The sequence below is a fragment of the Nicotiana tabacum genome, chromosome 5, assembly GCF_000715075.1.
Source record: "Nicotiana tabacum cultivar K326 chromosome 5, ASM71507v2, whole genome shotgun sequence".
In the NCBI taxonomy this organism is placed as follows: Eukaryota; Viridiplantae; Streptophyta; class Magnoliopsida; order Solanales; family Solanaceae; genus Nicotiana; species Nicotiana tabacum.
Window position 1 is genome coordinate 17,609,318 of NC_134084.1, and position 21,721 is coordinate 17,631,038.

Consider the following 21,721-nt stretch of genomic DNA (forward strand, 5'->3'; position numbering starts at 1 on the left):
AAATTTTGGGGTCTTGAACCCTCGTGGCAAATGGATGTGAGGGAACATGCATAGATCACTGAATGAAACACTTTTGTGACCACCTAGTCCCTGTATGTTCTTTATATTCTGTTCAAGACTTTTCATTTTCCTGGCCATCTCATCGGGCTCAATCATCGTGGCAGGCATTTGATTTTCCACTGGTGATTTGTATCGAGGAGTCTGATTGTATGGAGCCGAGACCCCAAAAGCCATATTCGAAGAATAGTATTGTCCATCATAAGCATGAGATGGTGGCTCATTATTTGGCTTCGTCACAGGAGGTGGTGGCGGGATTGTACATACCGGTGCGCCAGACACGACGAGAGGGGTGTTCCTGACCGGTGCGGCTGGAGGTCGCATATTAGAGGTACTGGGGGCAGCATGGAGGCTGTAATTCGGCACATACCCTGGTGGTAGAATGGGGTCGCTCGTTGCATGGAGCGGTAGTTGAGTAGCCTGGGGTATGATGTAAGTTCCCTCTGAGGGACCCTGGGGTGGAGGTCGACCGGAAACCCAAGCTTGATATACATATGATAGTTGTTGTCTCAATTTTCTTATCTCCTCAGACTCTTGCTCAACTGACTGACCCTGCGGATTGTCACTGACCAACTCGATTTCATCACTGTTATCCATTACTATTGGTCCCTTAGATCTTGTGAAGTAATGATGTGCTGCCAGATTTACCACAAACCAACCACCTTAAATTTACTAGATTAAGAGCCAACAAATGTGTTTTGGTTAGGCATTTTATAGATATGAATTACACGTAATATGTCATGCTCCTAACATCGCCACCATTTCTAAAATGATTTTGGAAGGCTTCAATGTTTCATTCCGGCTTATCAGCTTGTTGATTATTGTTATTTCCTTCTTCTCTTTTTTTTCATTTTTTTTCACTCGCCTTATTTGATCCCTTACTTTAGAGCCATTTAAAATAAAAACTTGATCGAACCTTTTGTGGGTTGCCTACGTATCATGTCACCGCATAAATCAGATCATTACGTAGTTCAGTTGTTGTTTTTTTTTTACAAAACAAACATCTTTTTGGTTCATTTTAGAATTTTTCTAAAAAAAAAAAATCTTTTCATTGATTTTCAAAATAATTCTTTTTTTTATACAAGACTCAAAAGGCAAGAGTTACATAAAGATAAACAAGACCAAGCCTGACTAAAACAGACTTTTTAGGATAAAAGGCAAAACAACAAGACTCAAAACGCCAAAAGACTCTTACAGACTCGAAAACAACAAAAGCATAATGAAAAAGGACTGATAACTAAAAGAAGACTTTGATCTTTGCAGTAGAATCCACCAACATCGCTGTAATCAAGGCTCTTGTTCCTGTGCCTGACCCCCAACGTTGCGGTATATCCTCTCCAAGTCTGCAGATATATGACGAGCAATGTTTAACGATACTTCTGCAAACCGCTCGGGCATCATTCCCTGGCAACTCATGCGTGCTCTTGAGGTATATGTGGCTACCTCGAGGATCTTTCCTTTAATGTATTCCTGAGCCACATGCAACTCTTGATTTTGCTGACCACGTGTCTCAGCAAGATCTAGCGCATCATGCTCGCGGTCCAAGGACATATCTTTCTTGCGTCGATTTTCTAGTAACTCCCCCTCCAACCGATTTATCATACTCTGGTAGTGATGTCTTTCTACTTCAAACTCCGCGATCTGTCTCTCCTTACTTGATTCAACTCCCTCTAACTGATCCCTTAAACCTTTGATTAGTGGAGCGTAACTCATGCGCTCATGATCACGGACTACCCTGAACTGGCCTTCTCTCTCTTCTTGTTGTTGTGCGGTTGTGACCATGTTCTTCTTTCGAATTTGGGATTTGAGTGCTTGCCTCTCTCGTGCCCACTGAGATTTCTCTTTCTCAAAATTATCATACAGCAAATCCTTGTCTACTTTAACAATGCTGAGCTCTTCTTGCAGTGCTCCAAAGTCAGATTCATAACCCATTTTTATCTCTTCCGCAACCAGCCCAACTCTGTTTCGAATTTCAGCCTCCCACTCCGCGGTGCTCTTCACGACTATACCTGGTCTATCTGCGAGAGCATCTTGGTTATAGAACCACTCAAGATAAGAAGGATTCAACTCACCACTTCCTCGATCTGCCAACATGGTGCCACGCTCGAGTATCTTAGTGTCATTCCAAACACGTTGGGCATAAGCTTCACGAATGGGATCCTCTAATGTTGCTTCCCAGATAAAATTTTCCATAGTCTCTACCGGGGGAACTATTTGTTTGTGACCCAGCTGACGTAGAACTCTCATGGGAACATATGGCTGATAACCTCGAAGCCCCATTAAGATCAAAAACGGATGGCAAGATGACTTATAGATGACATATTCCGCGGTGAACCAAGGATAATTCCATGTGATCTGATCATCTGTTAAGGAGTGAAGATACTTTCTCCAATCATTGACACTTTCTGGGAAATTGCGGATCTCCGACTCACTCTTCAATCTAGCATTATACTGGCGAACATGATTACCCCAACAAGTACGGTGGTCTACCTGATAAGGACGACGGAAAAGATGATCCATGAACCACATCTAGAGCAGGAGGTTGCAACCTTCAAAGAAACCTTTTCCTTCCCAGCACCTGGTCAAGGCGCGAAAGGTATATGCTAACACCATTGGAAGAATATTGGAATCATTTCTTTTCATCATCGCTGTGACTATCCCAGATAACTGAATGTTGATCTTCCGATCCTCTCTCGGGAAGACAATACACCCCAAGAAAGCTACAATGAATGCTTTCCGTCCATGGCCTCGCCATGTGTGTTGGTTATGTTTGTTAATTAGCTTCTTCCCATATTCTGAGAACCCCCTTTCATGCCCATACCTATCATACAAGAAATCTAGGTGGATCTTCCCTTGCGCCACATGTGCTATCTCGATGTGGTTGATCCACATCTGCTCAAGGAACTTGGTAGCAGTAACGTCCCTGGGAGCCAAAAGTCTCTTTGTTCGACTCTTATGCCCCAGGTCGGTATATTCAGCGAATTCCTCCAAGGTAGGAGTCATTTCAAACCCATTGATACGAAACACATTATTCTTCGGGTCCCAGAAATAAACCAAAGCCTCAATGAGTTCTCGTTTGGGGTCAATCCCCATAATGTTTACCAAGTTTTTCAAATAATCTTTGATCTTTCCTTGCTCAAATCCATCCATGTTGTTCAACCATCGCTTCAATAACCTGGGCACTTTGTCGACAATCTTAAACGGCGAGTGCTCTTCATCTCTCAGCCTCTTGTCAGGTCTCCCACTAACTGAATCCATATCGTACCTATATAAATAAAATTATGAGGTCGGGTCCAAATCTTAACTCGAAGAAATGACACCAAACAGACTTGTGGATAAGACAACGGACAAACTTTATATGATAAGAGGGCTAAACTCTGGAAAGATTACTTAGGTATCTCGCCGAGGAAAAAAAAATAACTGGGCAAAGGGCAAATAATAAAAGGCGACGAAGAGGACAAGATGGTTATTTTTATGAAAATGGCTCTTCAGCACCTCCAAGAAAAGTACTAATGCAGTCTCGATAAAAACATCTGAATATATGGATAAAAAATAAATAAAAACTTAAAAATGTAATGTTGACATTGGCAAAAATGGCTGGGAACAAAGGACGACATGACAAAAACAAAATGACTATTTTTACGAAAATAGCCCTTCGACACTTCCGAGGAAGGTTGAAAGGCGGTCCCGGCAAAACGGTCAAAAATAAAAATGAAATGGTAAAAGGTGTTTAAAACGACCAAAGTAATCATTTTGTATGAAAATAGCCCTTTGGCACTTCCAAGAAAGGTTTTAAGGCAATTTCCGCAAAAATGGTTCCACATTGGGAAAAAATGATAAAATATTAGCTATATCTACGAAAACAACCCTTCGATGGCTCCGAAGAAGGTTTCGAGGTTGTATTGAAAAACATGATCAGACGTAAAGACAAAACAATGAAAAAGTAAAAGAGAAAGAAAAGAAAAAAAAATCGATTTTTTTTTATTTATTAAAAGAAAAATATTATGGACACACCGATTTCAAAAACTCTTACAAAAATGGGGGTCAACCCTGATGAAGGTTTCCTACGTACCCCACTAAAATTGTGAGAATCGGACCTGCGTAGTTCAAACCAAGACTAGGCCATTTTTATATTATTTTTTTATTTGGTAAAAATGAATTACCTGTACAAAACTGGGGAATGACTTTTCTTTTTTTTTTTCTTTTTTCGCTCAACTAATTTTCTAAAGCCGGTCAACAAATGCAATCAAGTCTTCCAAATGATGCAACAAGTAGCACATAAGTGAACATGATGGTCTCAAAAAGGATACCTGTCTTATACGGACTCGGCCCCTATGCCGAGCTTCGCTAAGTCAAGTGCATATGATGCAACAAAACGATCCTACTAGGGATAACCAGTCATATGGCTTGTTCTTCTATGTTTCAAAAGTCTTAGGGGATGAGGCGTACCTAGACTGGCCATAAAACGAGCGAACAACTCGAGTTGGGAAAGGGTAGCGTACTGGGAGCAATACTTCTACGGCTTAACTACTGGACCCTCCTCGTTCTTAAATATAGGTGACTAATAATCCTTCACCGGGAGCCCAGGCCCACCGGCTTTATCTCAACAAAGAATGGGGCGCGTATACACGATTCCCAAGGTTGTATTCAAAAGACTCAGAGGGGGGTGCGCAAGAAAACAATTTATAAAACAGTTCAACAATATCAAAGCGGTATAGAGCAAGCAAGTAGCACATTATGCCTAAATAGATCACAGTTATAAACAAAAAATTAATAAAGCCAAATAAAGTCAATGTACAAGCTCGAATTCACGCTGGATGTCCCCAGCAGAGTCGCCAGAGCTGTCACACCCCTTTTTTTCCCCTCCAAAAGATATGTACAAAATGTAACGTGTTATGCTATGAATTTGTGGGTTAAAGAGTTTTTCCAATTAAAGTGACAATTTTGAAATAGGGATTATTTTTGTTATTCAGAGTGGCCACTTGGAATTGATTTGTTGGTGTTCCAAGTCACCTTTTATTTGAATCCCTAGTCAAAGGAAGGTTTGACTCTTTTATTATTGGTCTGCAAAAACAAAGTCCGGATAAGGAATTATGTTGACCGAGGAGAAGGTGTAAGGCATTCCCCGAGTCCCGTGGTTCTAGCACGGTCTCTTTATTGACTACATTTGGCTTAAATTAATTTTGGATAAACTGTGATTTATATTATTGTTCATATTTTTACCTATCCGCTTTTATCTCTTGATTGTTAGAAAAATTAAAGAATATTTTTTAATAAGAAGATGTCATAACCACACTACGCAAGCGAGTGCATGATCGACGAAATTTATTATTTAGTCATAACGGTGCTACGCAAGCGAATCCGCAGTCATGACAAACGATTGTTAGCATGTTATTTACGTCTGGAAAAATTACTACATTCGAAGAGATTTGTTTTGAAAATAAAATAAAAAATCAACTATCGCGCTACGCAAGCGAATTCGCGATCTTAACAAAAAAAATACTAAATTAAGAATTAACTAAAATTAATGGGCATGGTATGAGATTATTAAATTAATTTATCGAATATTCAAACATCACGCTACACAAGTGATTTTGTGAGTTAAAGCGCGCCTACTAATTGCCTAGCGTTTAAAAAGGAAATGAGTTAATTAAAAATAGTAGGAAAATCTGATATTATTACTATTTTTCTAGCTTTATAGTTGGGAAAAATTAAGCAAATAAAAGTTGGACCAACTTAATCTATTTTAAAAGAAATAAGCCAACTTCTTGTTAAAAAAAATGGGCCAGCTTGTAAAGAGCTCTTGGGCTGCTGGAATTTGTTATTAAAATGGGCCAAGAAATGGATTTTAATTGGCCCAATGCTATATAGAAGAAAAAGGGGTAATTTTGTTGTTTAAAGGTAAATGGGCCAGCTTTTATTTTTTGGTTCAAAAAGGCCCAAAGTTGATACAATCTTGGTTCTTTACTTAGTTTGCATTTATGACCATTAACTACATAGTCACAATTGTATAAATGCACACTTTACAAAAAATAGCCACTTTTGCAAATCTGGAAAAATGGCCAGATTAAAAAAAACTTATCATAACATTCCTAGAATCATATGTTGGCAGTGAAATTTCAACAACTAAAACGAACCCATGCTATGTGTTATACATTTAGAGTCATTCATGGCATACTTAGATATCACATTCAAAAAACTTGCAACTCAATATTCAAGTATTATGAAGGACTATATTCACATCATCACATGCTTGATACATAACAATAACATACAAGCTCTTTTGTTGTCAAATTACTCATCATATCAAACACATTTACATGGTGCAGTATGTTCAAGTTGTTCCCATTGCTGAAAATACGTACGTTACGAGTCTTAAAGGATTACCTGGATAGCAAAAGAATAAACAGTAGTTCAGCAACTAAAGCAGCATAAAAATAGCAGCAAAACAGCAGCAAAACCAGTAGCAAATCCGTGTTAAAACAACCCGAAAACTTAGAGAGGAAACCCAGAAACGAACTCTAAAGAAGACTTATACTTTTCTAAAAGTTTGCACTCTAAGATTCACTCCCAAAGCTCACCATTTCAGCTCACTTTTCATGTGTTCAACTGCTGATTTTTTTTTTATGTTTTTATGTGTTCAAAGCAATTATTCCCTCCCCCTGGAAGTGTGATTGAGTCCTCCTTATATATCAAAACAACCAGCTATTTCAAAATTTTGACAGATTTTCTACAAAATCTGCTCTTAAATTCAAAAGGTCAGACTTTCTGGTTCAAATCTTGTCAAGTATTTCAAACAAAATCTGTTCTCCACTATTCAAAGACAGACTTTTATTCAAACACTGTCCAAAAGTCTACATTTTCTTACCAAACAATTTGACTTTTGAGTATTGTACTAAAAGAGTCTTGAACCAGTAAATAAACAACCAAACAAGTACCATATACTCTTAAGTATTCTGCACTACCTCACTTTTATTAATACAAAACTATTTTACTACTTCAACAAGTGCAAAACAGAAAATTGAACATTTCAAACTTCAAAAACTAATGCTAAAATAATTAATAATAGACCAAAATAAAATCTGAAAATTAAAAATAAAAATTAAAAATCAGCCATGAAAAAGAATATAATTTTTACCATTTTACAATTCAAGTGGCCGAAAAAATGGTGGTATGCCAAAAGAGGGTGTTCGGGGAGGTCGCCGGAATTTGGCCGGATTTTGATCGCCGGATTTTCAGGGTGAAATTGGCATCAATAGCTAGGTCTTGAGGATCTCTATCCATTGATGTAGGTATTGTGGGGTGGTAGTGGTTGGAGCTTCAAGGATTTGGGTAAAAAAGTGACGGGAAAGTTTCCAAGATCTAAGATTCAAAGAGTTTGAGGGATTTTTGAAGGATTTGGTTTGGAGATATGGAAAGAGGAAGTTGTGGAGATTACATGGTGTGAATTTGGAGGTGTTTGGAGGTGGTCCGCCGGCGGCGGCGGTGGGCGGAGATGGGGAGGCGTAGAGAGAGTGAAGAGAGAGAGAAGAGAAAAGAAGGAGAGGGAAAAAAGAGAGAGGAAATAAGGGGGAAATGGGGCAAATTTTTGGGGATTTTGGGCTTTAAATACCTAGGATGAAGATCAAACTAGGACCTTTGGATTAAATCAAGATGGGTGGATGAGATTGAATCTTGTTACTTAACCAAAACGACGTAGTTTCAAGACCAAACTACGTCGTTTTAAGCTCTTCTTGACAGCCCCATTTTGGACCGGATTTGGGCTCTTTGGGCTCAAATTTTGGGCCAATTTTGGCACAATTTTAATTAAATTACACTATCTCAATCCCTACCCCATTTATCAAACAATTACTCAACTCTTAAAACCTATACATACACAAATAAGAACAAATACACACACACACACACACACACACATATATATATATATATATACAAGGCAAAAATTATATATACATATATATATATATATATATATATATATATATATATATGCATTTACAAGTATTCGACTGATATGAAACTTATCATCTGGGACCAAGATAGCAAAATAATTTATAAACATAGTTGAAGAATGACTGATATGTTCTCGTTGAGGACTTCGAACAAACACCTGGGCTTTCCCAAAATTTTCAGTTTCCAAATCAGATTTCATCATAGAGATAAGTGTCATTTCATCCAACAGCTACTTAGATTCACCAAACAAACTCTTAGAAAAAGTAAATGGCTCAATTTCACTGGGTACAAGCTGATCATGTCCAGCAAGAGAAACGAGTAGTGCGTTATCGCTTGCAAATTGAAAAGTCATATCGGGTTCATTACTTTGGAGAATTCATCAAACACCTTGCCCTTAATTGAAGCGTCACTCTCCAAAACGAGATCTTCAGAGATATGAGTAGATTGTGTAATGGAAGCACGAACCTCATTTTGGTGAGAACATTTATTGAACACTTGGACCTCATTTGAAGATGCATCTTTTGAATCATATTCCATAGCATCAGCAACGACGTTAGTATCTGATCGCCCAGTAGCAAAACAAACCAATGACGGATCGGACAAACTCACCACCAGACCTGCCAAGCTCCGTTGTGGAAATCGCAATCGCAATTTTGTCGTAAAATGCTTCCAGTCCAAGAATTGTTCGGTCCAATACAACCAAGTGAACCAAGTAAGAGCTTCACCATCAAGGTAGAAGTAAGGAAGAGGTAATCAATCCTTCTCGGAGAAGCCAAAGTAGACGAAGTACTGCTCAGCCCGGCAAATCCAACTCTCGATGTTGTCGCTGCCATTGAATCGATCTAGTACCTCCATTGGAGTACTCTAGATGAAAGCACCAATGTAACAAATCAATTCACAACACAAACACAGACTTATATATTCTAATCGCTGAACGGAATTACACTCAAGTAGGAAATACTATTAGAATGAACAACAACAATTAGTTGGGAATTGAAGGAACTAGAAAAGGACAAATAGAAAGATATGAGAAGCTTCAGATAGTAGAAGGATAGAGATGAGGAGCATAGACTTGGCCTAAGCATAATCACAATTCGCATACCCCTCTTCCTTGCACAATCTGATAATTATACAGCAACACTTTCCTCTAGCGCAATAACTCTTTGACACGTGTACTTCAACCTGGGTCCCAACGGCAGTCCAATAACCTTGTTTTGGGTTGTTTAATCATTTGACCCCAGCTAAAACCATTCTCAGGCCCAAGTGCCTCATTTTGTTCGGCCACATTCACAACAAAATATATATATTATCTGCTATATGTACGGTATAATTTAAAATATAGACACCACCTTTTAATCGTGTATCGCAAAACCAAAAGGTGGTGTCTATATTTTAAATGCCATAATTTTTTAGTGTAATTTAATTCCATATTTTATTTCTTGACAATGTGACAGAAAAGCCGAGCCCCAGCATCAAGTCGTCAAATAAGGCTTCTTCCCATGCAGAAGCAGCTACTCACTTTGAATGCACTATTAGATCATATTGCCTTTCAAGAAGTTTCTTGGTATGTCTCAAAAATTTATTTCGCGCAAATTCTTCAAGAATCTTTGGCTAAAGCAATAGCATGATTTTACATAATTAGCAGTGTCGACTTATCGTGAAATTTAAATTCGGCTTTGTATGTTCTACTGGTTTAGCTCTAGAGCGATAGGGTTCTAATGTTGTTCTTCCTCACCCAAATTTGTTTACTTTTGTATTATTTTTCAAGTGTGTTCTTTAAATTTAATTAAAATTTTCCAGGTGACAGATGATAGTGCAACTACTCGGATAAAATAAAGCATGTGCACTATTTTTGTTATTCTTTATCTTTGTTAAGTGAATATGTGAAGAATATGAATTGTTTAATGATGTATGCAAATTGTTATACACCACGGCAGATTCTTCCTCAACTATTTGCAAATAGTCTCACCAACAAGATGTGCTATTTGATTATAAGAGTTGAAAGACAAAGGTCGTGGAATTTAAAGCTAAGTTCTAATTGCAAAAATCAAGTATATATTGGAGGTGGCTGGCGTAAATTCGAAATAAACCACTTTAAGCAATTGCAACAATGATGTGTTGGGAATAAACCCCGTAAAAATAGTATTCACGGTATTAGTGATAAACGCAGAACACTAAGTTATGGTTAAATCAGCAAGAATAGAAATGCAGCAATAATGACACCAAGATTTTACGTGGAAACCCTTCTGAATAAGGGAAAAAAACCACGGCCAAGAAGAGCAACTGATATCACTATAGCGAGGAATTTTACACTGTGTAGTAACAAGTAAAAAATACTCCTAAGACCACTACACCCTCAAAAGAAATAAACACTCTTTTGCTTTTTCCACCTCACTACAGTATCTCTCACACTCTATTTTTCTTCACAAACTATTTTCTTATAGTTTATGGAATACCTTGCTCTCTCTTTTCTCTCTTTGTTGGTGTGTAGAAATGAGAGTTAAAGCTCTCCTTTTATAGCCAAAACCTCACTCTCTAAAGCCTACAATATTTGATAATTTACACACCCTTTTCACAATTTCAACAAGGTTGGCTACCAAACCAAACCAAGTCAATAAAATTGGCTACCAAATTATACAAATTCAACAAGGTTGGCTACAAAACCAAACCAAGTCAACAAAATTAGCTACCAACTCATTTGAATGAGATGGACACCATATCAATCTCCCTCTCCAGCCTCATTCATCTAGAGGAGGTAGCACTATCTTCTAGTTTGAGTGCATGCCGACAAGTTCTTTGCATGGCTCGAACTTGTCTCTTGGTACCACCTTGGTCAACATATCTGCAGGATTTTCACTCGTGTGAATCTTTTTGACTTGAAGTGATTCGTTCTCCACTTGCTCACGAATCCAATGATATCTGACGTCAATGTGTTTTGTTCTCGCATGGTACATGGAGTTTTTGCTCAGGTCTATTGCACTCTGACTGTCGCAATAGACAACATACTCCATCTGTCGCAATCCAAGTTCTTGAAGAAATCTCTTGAGCCATATCATCTCTTTGCTAGCTTCAGTAACCGCAATATACTCCTCTTCAGTTGTAGATAGTGCAACACACTTCTGCAACTTCGACTGCCATGATATAGCTCCCCCTGAAAAAGTAAACAAATATCCAGTAGTGGATTTTCTATTATCAAGGTCACCTACCATATCAGAATCTGTATAGACCTTCAAAATTGGATTTGATCCTCCAAAACATAAGCATTCATGTGAGCTTCCTCTTAAATACCTGAGTATCCACTTTACAGCTTCTCAATGCTCTTTTCCTAGATTTTCGAGAAATCTGCTAACAACACCGACTGCATGAGCAATATCTGGTCGAGTGCATACCATTGCATACATCAAACTTCCAACGGCAAAGGAATAAGGAATCTTGGCCATTCTCTCTTTTTCCTCCGTTGTTGCTGGACACATCTTCTTGCTCAACTTCAGATGACCAGGAAGAGGTGTGCGAACCAACTTAGCACTTTTCATATTGAAGCGCTCCAGTACACGTTCTATGTACTTCTCATGTGACAAGTAAAGCTTCCTTTCGTTTCTCGAACGAGTAATTCTCATGCCCAAAATCTGCTTAGCATGACCCAAGTCTTTCATTGCAAAAAACTTATTCAACTGTTTCTTCAACTCGTCAATCTTAGAAGAATTCCTGCCCACAATCAACATATCATCCACATATAGCAAGAGGATGATAAAATCGTCATCAGAAAATCTTTGTACAAATACACAGTGATCTGAAGAAGTCTTCTTGTAGCCTTGCTCCCCCATAACAGACTCAAACTTCTTGTACCACTGTCTGGGAGCTTGCTTCAATCCATAAAGACTCTTCTTAAGTTTGCATACAAGATTTTCTTTACCTTTTGCCTTGAAGCCTTCAGGTTGTTCCATATAAATCTCCTCTTCTAAGTCACCGTGAAGAAAAGCAGTCTTCACATCCATCTGCTCAATCTCCAAATCAAGACTGGCAGTCAAACCAAGAACTGTCCGAATGGAGGACATTTTTACGACAGGAGAAAATATTTCGTCAAAGTCAATACCTTTCCTTTGACCAAATCCCTTGACAACCAATCTAGCTTTGTATCTGGGCTTCAAACTATGTTCTCCAGCTTTAACTTTGAATACTCACTTGTTATTCAAAGCTCTCATGCCCTTAGGCAATTTCACCAACTCATAAGTATGGTTCTCATGCAGAGATTTCATCTCATCTTGCATGGCTTCAATCCATTGATCCTTGTGCTCATCTTCTATAGCCTCCGCATAACATTCAGGTTCTCCCCCATCAGTGAGTAATACATACTCATTGGGTGAATAACGGGAGGAAGGAGTACGAGGTCTAGAAGACCTCCTGAGTGGAATATCTAACTCGTCAACAGCTTCGTGAGTATGAGCATCTACCTCATCAACATTAGCATTGTTATTACCATAACCATCAATATGTTGATCTGGAATATGGTTCTGGGCATCACCATCATTATTGAGCCCACCAACGTCATCCCCATTTGTATGAGGAACTTGATCAAGATTAACTAAACCTTCAGAACTTGAAGATTTTAACTTCTCCGCTTTGTTAATATCTTCAATGGTTTGATCCTCCACGAAGATAACATCACGGCTTCTCACAACCTTCTTCTCAATTGGATCATATAGCTTGTAACCAAACTCATCAAAGCCATAACCAATGAAGATGCACTGCCTTGTCTTGGCAGTTAATTTTGACCTCTCATCTTTAGGCACATGTACAAAAGCTTTGCAACCAAACACTTTCAAGTGGTCATAGGAAACATCCTTGCCATACCAAACTTTGTTTGGAACATCACTTTGCAAAGCAACCGCAGGGGTAGATTAATAACATGTGCGGCGGTCAACAAAGCCTCACCCCAAAAGGAATTCGGCAACTTTGCTTCAAAAAGCAAACATCTGACTCTTTCCATCAATGTCTTGTTCATCCTTTCTGCTAAACCATTAAGCTGGGGAGTCTTAGGAGGAGTCTTCTGGTGTCTGATACCCTGTTATTTGCAGTATTTGTCAAACGGTCCACAATATTCACCACCGTTATCAGTACGAATACACTTCAGCTTCTTTCCAGTTTTTCTTTCAACTGAAGCCTGAAACTGCTTAAAGACACCTAACACTTGGTCTTTAGTCTTCAAGATGTAGACCCAAAGTTTCCTTGAACAATCATCAATAAAGGTAGCAAAATAAAGTGCACCACCCAAAGTTCTTGTCTTCATTGGACCACATAAATCTGAATGCACCAACTCAAGCAACTCTGTCTTTCTTGAAGGAGGATGAGACTAGAAAGAAACTCTTTTTTGTTTTCCAGCCAAGCAGTGCTCACATTTTTCTAATTTTGCACTTTCAAAATTTGACAACAATTTCTTCTTGGCCAGAACATTTAGTCCTTTCTCGCTAATGTGGCTAAGCCTCTTATGCCATAATGTTGAAGAGTTATGGCTCTCAACGGCATTCACCATATCAACACAGGTAGAGGTCGTAGTCCAGTATAGACCACGACGATTTCCCCACGAGCCACAATCATGGAGCCCTTAGTGAGCTTCCACTTTCCAGCACCATTGGTACTGACATATCCTTCATCATCTAAAACACTAACAGAGATCAAGTGCAAACGAACATCAGGTGCATGTTTTACATTGTTTAAAACTAGTTTATCTCCAATACTAGTTTCCAAACAAATCGTTCCAACACCAGCCACCCTAGATACAGTCTCATTACCCATACTCCGAGTTCCAAAGTCACCCTGAGTATAGGACAAGAAAAATTCCTTCCTTGATGTCACATGAGATGCGGCACCACTGTCCACAACCCAGTTTGACTCATCACAAGCAATATTTATCAGATCCGCATCAAGGACTGTAACAAGATCTTCTGTAGTGACGGTGGCCACACGATTTCCATCTTCTTTCTGTTCTTCCTTGTCTCTATTCTCCTTTTTCAAAATTCGGCAGAACTTCTTTGTGTGCCCTTTCTTCCCGCAATGATAGCACTCAATATCTTTAAGTCTGCTTCTGGATTTGCTTCTATTTTGAGAACCCCGATTCTTGTTTCTCCCCCTAGAGTCAGTCACCAAGACATCTGATAAGGAGGAACCCTGAGATTTTCTTCTCATCTCTTCATTTAGAAGGCTGCTCTTGGCAAGATCCATAGAGATCACACCATCCGGAGCAGAATTTGATAATGAAGTTCTAAGAATTTCCCAAGAATCTGGTAGGGAACCAAGTAGAAACAAGCCTTGAATTTCTTCATCAAATTTAATGCCCATAGCAGATAACTGGTTCATGATCCCCTGAAAATTATTCAGATGATCTGTCATCGCGGAACCATCGTGGTATTTTAAACCCAACATCTGCTTTATCAGAAACATCTTGTTGTTTCCAGTTTTCCGAGCATACAAACTTTCAAGGTGCTCCCATAGGGTCCGAGCATGTGTCTCCCCAGAAATATGGTTCAAAACATTATCGTCAACCCACTGTCTAATAAAGCCGCAAACCTGCCTGTGTAACAGATTCCACTCTTCATCTGATTTATTATCAGGCTTTACAATGGCGAAGACAGGTTGATGAAAATTCTTGACATAGAGCAAATCTTCCATTTTGCCCTTCCAAATGGCATAATTTGTGTCATTCAAGGTAACCATTCTACTAGTGTTGGCTTCCATCGTTTATCACAAATACAAATACTATTTATTAGGAGACCAAAGTAATTCTTTTCTGATGTGGAAGTTCAGACTGTGCTGCAACCACAGAGCATACTCAGATAGAACCTTGGCTCTGATACCACTTGTTGGGAATAAACCCCGTAAAAATAGTATTCACGGTATTAGTGATAAACGCAGAACACTAAGTTATGGTTAAATCAGCAAGAATAGAAATGCAGCAATAATGACACCAAGATTTTACGTGGAAACCCTTCTGAATAAGGGAAAAAACCACGGCCAAGAAGAGCAACTGATATCACTATAGCGAGGAATTTTACACTGTGTAGTAACGAGTAAAAAATACTCCTAAGACCACTACACCCTCAAAAGAAATAAACACTCTTTTGCTTTTTCCACCTCACTACAATATCTCTCACACTCTATTTTTCTTCACAAACTATTTTTTTATAGTTTATGGAATACCTTGCCCTCTCTTTTCTCTCTTTGTTGGTGTGTAGAAATGAGAGTCAAAGCTCTCCTTTTATAGCCAAAACCTCACTCTCTAAAGCCTACAATATTTGACAATTTACACACCCTTTTCATAATTTCAACAAGGTTGGCTACCAAACCAAGTCAATAAAATTGGCTACCAAATTATACAAATTCAACAAGGTTGGCTACCAAACCAAACCAAGTCAACAAAATTGGCTACCAACTCATTTGAATGAGATGGACACCATATCATGAGGTTGTTACTGATGGAAGTACATCAATATGAAAATTTCAAGTTGTTAGTGATGCAGAAACTCCAATTGAGAAGTCTCAAGGTAAGTTTTCTCATCTTATAATCAGCAATATGATCTTTTTCATTGTCATAAGAAGTTACTATTTTGTGTGGTATTTATAAATATTACTCTAAAATTTCACTTTCTGTTTCTTCTCTATATAAATAATGTAGTTAAGAGAGTTATATGATTATCATTTTTTTTCTTTTTTCTATTGGGGTACCTTTTTATTACTTCTCAGAGTACTAAATACATCTTCATTGGCTTCAAATCAAAGACTAAAGTGCAATTTGTTGTATGTATTCACTCAACTGCGTAGATAACTAAACTTTAAAGGCCATTTCCACTTGAAAAAATAACATTCAAATTCACTGATTAGGAGGCGAGTTATTTCATAATTGAGAACGAGAAATTTCGATACAGTGACTTTTGTCTGAAGCAGAATTCGAACACATAATGGTGTTCTTACCACTAGACCAAAGCTCTAGAGCAGGAGGTTTGTTATTTTAAATTATTAAACTGTTTAGTTTAATTAGAATCTAGTCAAGTTCAAATTCAAACTATTGAACTTTATTTTCAAATCATATTCTGTTCTAATTAATTATTCCTTTCAACATGATTTGAGGAGTAAGAAAACTTTTTAGGGATATGTACATATGGGTTATTTTGTAAAAACAAATTGAATTCTTTCTTGATTACATAACTGGACAATTATTTTGAACCAAAATAAAAAAATAAATTGGTTACTTATTGTGAACCGGAGGGAGTAATAGTGTTACGGGTAATGATTAATTTTGCATGGAGGGGGAAACTGTCAGCAACGCTGTTTTTCACTTTCCAAGGATTACTTACTTTCCAGAAGTAGAGAGTTTACCCCCTTGCAAAAAGTGTTAATCAAAGTATAATGTAAATTTTAGGGAAATTTTCGTTTCTGTACCATATAGGAAATTATATTATCAAATATATTCATAGTATGAAAATTTCACGCCATATTAATAGTTTTTCTACAAAAAAAATAGATAATTCATTAAATAAGGAACATTGTATCTGTAGGCTTCCTTATTTAGGCGCGCTAAAATTGGGGAAGTAAATATTCTTCTAGATATTTCATTAAATAAGGAATCATTGTAGTTGTAGACGTCCTTATTTAGGCGCGCTAATATTGGGTTAATTGTCTGATTTTAATGGATTCGATCTCATCTTTTTAAAATATTTAATTACTTAGAACTCAACTGAAAGAATTAAAAATATACAAGCTATTCTAGGTTGTCAACACTTACGTCTAACGTAACAATATTGCAGATGCGTATTAGTAAGAAAAAGGTGGATGATTTAGTACTGTTTTGGACAAAAATATGTATCTAAAATGTGAAACATACATTTCAGGGGAAGCATGTAAAGTCCAAATATGTACCCAGTTTGTAGATATTTTGTAGATAAATTGTAGATTATTTGTATTCTGATTGTAGATGCTTTATTTTCTATTTTCACAAATAAAAAACGCCTAAAACTTCTACAAATCTTCTGAAAAAAACGCAATTATGTCAAAAATCCCAATTATAATACAATTGAATGGGAATTGGGATATTAAAATTCAATGTACCCAGTTTGTAGTTTTTGTAGATAAATTGTAGATTATTTGTATTCTGATTGTAGATACTTTGTTTACTGTTTTCACAAATCAAAAACGACTAAAACTTCTACAAATCTTCTGCAAAAAACGCAATTTTGTCAAAAATTCCAATTATGCTACAATTCTGTGATTCTCTTGTATGCTCTTGTTACTCCTTACGAAACTGTTATGCTAAATGTGGAATCCAAAAAAATATGATGAAGGGATAGATCTTCCTAAGCAAAATCCTCCCATGAACTGTTACAAGAAAATTGACTTTTGCCAACAATTGAAGCATCAAAAGAAAAAGATAAAAAGATCTGTTCGAGTTCAGAACATATTGAGAATCAAACTCTGGGAGATAAACCTTAGTGTGAAGGAACCCGAAATCATAACCATCAAATCGACCAGGCTTGTGCTCATCTTCCCCGGGCACAAAAACATTGGGACAAGATTGCAGAGCTGCCGACAGTGCCTTGGCTATGGAAGAAATAATGGGATTTTGATACAGAAATCGTGGGTGTGGGAGGGAAACGTGGGTGAAGGTGTGGGAATTGGAGAGAGAAACGTGGGGAGAGTGGTATTAGAAGGAATATACGGCACCATTAAATTAGGAGTGTAATTAGTACCCTTAAAACCCACTAATAGTATATAATTGGTAATTAGGTATACTAAATGTAATTATATTAAACCTTAAACATTGAGGGTAATTCCCTAGTAAAAATTCCATTTATACATATACTGATTTTTAAATGAACTAAAGATATCCTATATGGTAAACATTATCACCGTAGGTTTGACTGTTTGAGTGATTTAGACGGCTAATGCATATTTCTTCCGTCCTAATTAATTTATATGATTGATCCAAAAGGAATATTACTTTTATGTTCAGAAAATATTTGATTTAAGTTTCTCATTTTATTTTTAATGCGATAATCTATAAGCTCATAAATATTTATGTCCAGTTTTATATCACAATTTTTTTTAAAAAAATATTGTTTCAAAATTTCATGCCGATCAAATACCATCATGTAATTTGAAATGGCTCATATATATGTTTTGAACTATATACGTATTGAACACTTTTATATATTTCTACATTTCTGAAGTGACCTTAAGGGGTCGTTTAGCATGACGGATAAGCAAAATAATTTTGCAATAAAAATTACCGTCTTATTCCTTATTTAGTTATTAATCCTGGAATAAATTATTCCAGAATTAAAAATAGTATCGGAAAAACTTATATATGTTAGAGGGTGGAATAGTAATCCCAGAATAAATTATTCCAGAGTTAAACAAGAAAAATTGACAATCCCAAAATTAATACAACATATCAAACAGTCAATAAATAATATCGTTATGATAACTAACTCAAATATAACTAATCACAATATAATTAATTTCAACATAACTTATATTCAAACCAAACGACCCCTAAGACTTAGTGTTGTCATATCAATATCCTGATTGAAGTGCAGAGTTATTCAATGGTATTAATTGGTTCCTATTTCCTATATCAGAAAGCTGCCTTCTTTATTTATTCCGGTAGTAACTTTCAAGTTAATTTCCTGTGCAACTCTGTAGTGTTATTCTACAGAAACTATATCTCCTTAATTGGCAGCCATGAAAAAAGTTCCTCCAAAGAAACCTCATTTTTTCAAACCTATTCTGCCTGGTTTCAAGAATGGTCTAGTAAGTTATTATACTTTTAATTGTTTCATCTTTCTATATATTATTCTGTTATATGTATATTATATAAAGGTGAAGGAGGGGGAATGTGAGAGACCTTGTAATAGTATAATGTCACGTCCTGAAAAAAGATATGAATCATACTTTATGACATGGCTATTTTAATCACACATATTTTTGTAGTGCAGAAAATTCCTGTAGGTTTCTTGAAGTATCTGAAGGGACATAAGAATGAACATGCAATACTTAGAAGGGGTAGCAAGCAGTGGCGGGTGAAGGTGAATGGCCGTCGATTCGAAGCGGGTTGGGCTGAATTTGCACAAAAGCATGGTTTGCAGTTAGGAGATGTGTTGATTTTTAGACATGACGGAAACATGGAGTTTGAGGTTACCATATTTGATTCAAGTGGAAGTGTCAGAGAATATTTGCAAGAAAAAGTCCATACTACTGTTGAAGAGACTTCAAAGAATTTTGAATTTGAAGGTGAAGTCTTTAAGGCCTGCTTGTTATGGAAATTAAACTATAACTAAAATACATGTTTTCATTGATTAGTCCGATAAATAATAATAGCAACAGGAGTATATATTAAGGTGAGGGATCGTGAAATTATTAAAGCTTTTTGTCCCACCTTTTTACTTTAAGCACTTGACTTACTATATAGTATTTATATAAAAATTTATGCTCTGTGCCGACGGTACCCAGTTCAGATGAACCCGGTGCGAGTACGCACAAATGATCATCTGGGCAAATATGAGCTTCGGCCCTCTGTTGATGTTAACAAAAAAAAAAATCTGCTTTCTATGAGTGATTTTCCATATTTAATTTCTTGACAATGTAACAGAAAAGCCAAGCCCCAGCATCAAGTTGTCAAACAAGGCTTCTTCCCATGCAGAAGCAACTTCTCTTGACAAGTTGTCTTTTGGTCAATCTCATTTTGTATGCACTATTAGACCCTATTGCCTTTCCAAAAGTTTCTTGGTAAGTCTTAAAACTCAATTCATGCAAACTCTCTGCCAATGGGCTATGTTAGATTGGGTAGAGTCCCACATTGGTTAGGAAATGTGCTAGTGGTCTCCTCATATGGACTTGGGCAGTCCTCTCCTCGCGAGCTAGCTTTTGGAGTTGAGTTAGGCCCAAGCGTCATATCTTTACAAGCTAAAAGAAACATATGTGCACCATTTTTTTCTCTTTAGTTTTTTTGGTTATAATATTCGAAGAAAAAGAGACTATTTAATGATGTTTGCAAATGGCTATACACCATGTCAGTTCCTTCCTCAACAATTTGCAAAAGCGAATGGTCTCACAAACAAGAAATGCAATTTGATTATAAGAGATGGAAGACAAAGGTCGTGGAATTTAAAGCTAAGTTCTAGTCGTAGACCTCGAGTCTACATAATTGGAGATGGATTGCGTAAATTCATCGTTGATAATTGCTTAAAGGAGGGAGATCGTATAATGTTTGAGGTCGTTACTAATGGAGAAACACCAATATGGAAATTTCAAGTTGTTACTAATGGAGGGACTCCAATCAGGGAGTTTCAAGGCAAGTTTCTCATCTTATAACCAGCTGCCCCTCTTATTTCTTTGTTAATCTCTTTTATTGTCATATGCACTTCCATATTCTGTGTGTGTAGAATCTCTTGTTTTTTTTTTTGGCTGTCTAAATTGTGTGTTATACATTTTTCACTTAATAGAATCTAGTCAAGTTCAAATTCAAACTATTGAACTTTATTTTCATATCATATTTTGTTCTAATTAATCATTTCCTTTCAACATGATTTGGAACAACAGACATTAGGAAAAAGCCCTCAAACATGAGTCCTCTCAATGCACAAGTATCTACAACTTATGGTGATGATAATGATCTTCCTTATTTTATTTCAACCATTAAACCTTATTGCACCAAGAAGTCAGTTTTGGTAAGTGCATGCTTTGAACTTATTTTAGTTATATTCCTTTTCTTTGCCTTTTTTGTTTTTGTAATGACAACTGATCAAACTTGTTCTAAATAATGGAATAAATTGTGTGGTAGTATCTTCCGCTGGATTTTGTAAAGTCAAATGGATTGATGGATAGAAAGTGTGAGTTGATTCTGAAAAATGAAGAAGATAGATCTTGGTCAGTGTGGCTAGGGAGAGAAGGACGTCATTTTGGAATTGTAAGGGGATGGTCAAAATTCAGAACAGCAAATGGTCTCCAAGTAGGAGATACTTACAAATTTGAACTCATCAAAAATGGAGAAAAACCTATAGCGCACTTCCATTGTAAGTATCCTTCCAGTTCTAATATATTTTTATGGAGTTTAAGTTTTATGCTCTAGGGGTATGAAAGCATATTTACATAAATATGTCACTTATTATTCTTGCAAAGAGTTAATTTAAAAGTTATTTACATGTTTTGTTATACTTTGAAATTATATGAAATTACTAACGATGTCATAGTGAACACATTATAATGGGCTCCCTAGCAGATGCTGTTACAACTTTCATAATAATGTATTTTGCAGGCAAATATTCTGAAAAGGTTTCAAAGAGGGAGGGACAGTAGTGAAGCAACCTGAGATTTGGGGCAAAATTTTGTTAATGCAATATATGAAAGACTTGAAAGTAATGACTGGCCTAGCCAGCTTTTGTCCAGGCTCCAATTACTCGGTATATATATGGCTTAATTGTGGTTGTATAAACTACTAGGGTATTTTGTACCATATGGCCTTTCCTAAGGTCATTTGTTAAATTATGTTCTCATTAGTTCAGTGTGCTAAATTTCATCTTTTAAAGTAGTTGGTTGAGTTTTTCTTTTTTCATAAAAATTTAAACCACTGAGTAATAGATGGATTGAATTAATGACATGTTCTTGATGCATGATAGTTATTTAGCATACTAACTCCACTTAATTAGGACTCTAAGCTACG

At 36.8% G+C, this 21,721-nt stretch overlaps 1 protein-coding gene and 1 long non-coding RNA gene across 2 annotated transcripts; one reads left to right on the plus strand and one right to left on the minus strand.

Moving 5' to 3' along the window:
- Positions 1-6,242: 6,242 nt before the first annotated feature.
- LOC107819906 (uncharacterized) lies at positions 6,243-7,882 on the minus strand. Its single transcript, XR_001655811.2, has 2 exons — positions 7,196-7,882; positions 6,243-6,444 (listed from the first exon to the last, which is right to left on the minus strand). It is a non-coding gene; the product is annotated as an uncharacterized LOC107819906 (long non-coding RNA).
- Positions 7,883-18,962: 11,080 nt separating this feature from the next.
- On the plus strand, positions 18,963-21,554 carry LOC142180705 (B3 domain-containing protein REM10-like). The gene is made up of 6 exons (XM_075252761.1): positions 18,963-19,293; positions 19,652-19,788; positions 20,077-20,353; positions 20,602-20,729; positions 20,843-21,074; positions 21,317-21,554. The coding sequence occupies exons 1-6, from the start codon at positions 18,963-18,965 to the stop codon at positions 21,355-21,357; spliced, it is 1,146 nt and encodes a 381-aa protein (XP_075108862.1). The 3' UTR covers positions 21,358-21,554.
- The last annotated feature ends 167 nt before the right edge of the window (positions 21,555-21,721 follow it).

What these genes read in the sequence shown, in the direction of transcription:
- LOC142180705 (XM_075252761.1), top strand. Translation starts at nt 18,963, where the DNA reads ATGGCTATTTTAATCACACATATTTTTGTAGTGCAGAAAATTCCTGTA. An exon ending in TCCAATCAGGGAGTTTCAAG is followed by an intron (nt 20,354 to 20,601) that starts GCAAGTTTCTCA and finishes TTGGAACAACAG; the next exon opens with ACATTAGGAAAAAGCCCTCA. An exon ending in GCACCAAGAAGTCAGTTTTG is followed by an intron (nt 20,730 to 20,842) that starts GTAAGTGCATGC and finishes ATTGTGTGGTAG; the next exon opens with TATCTTCCGCTGGATTTTGT.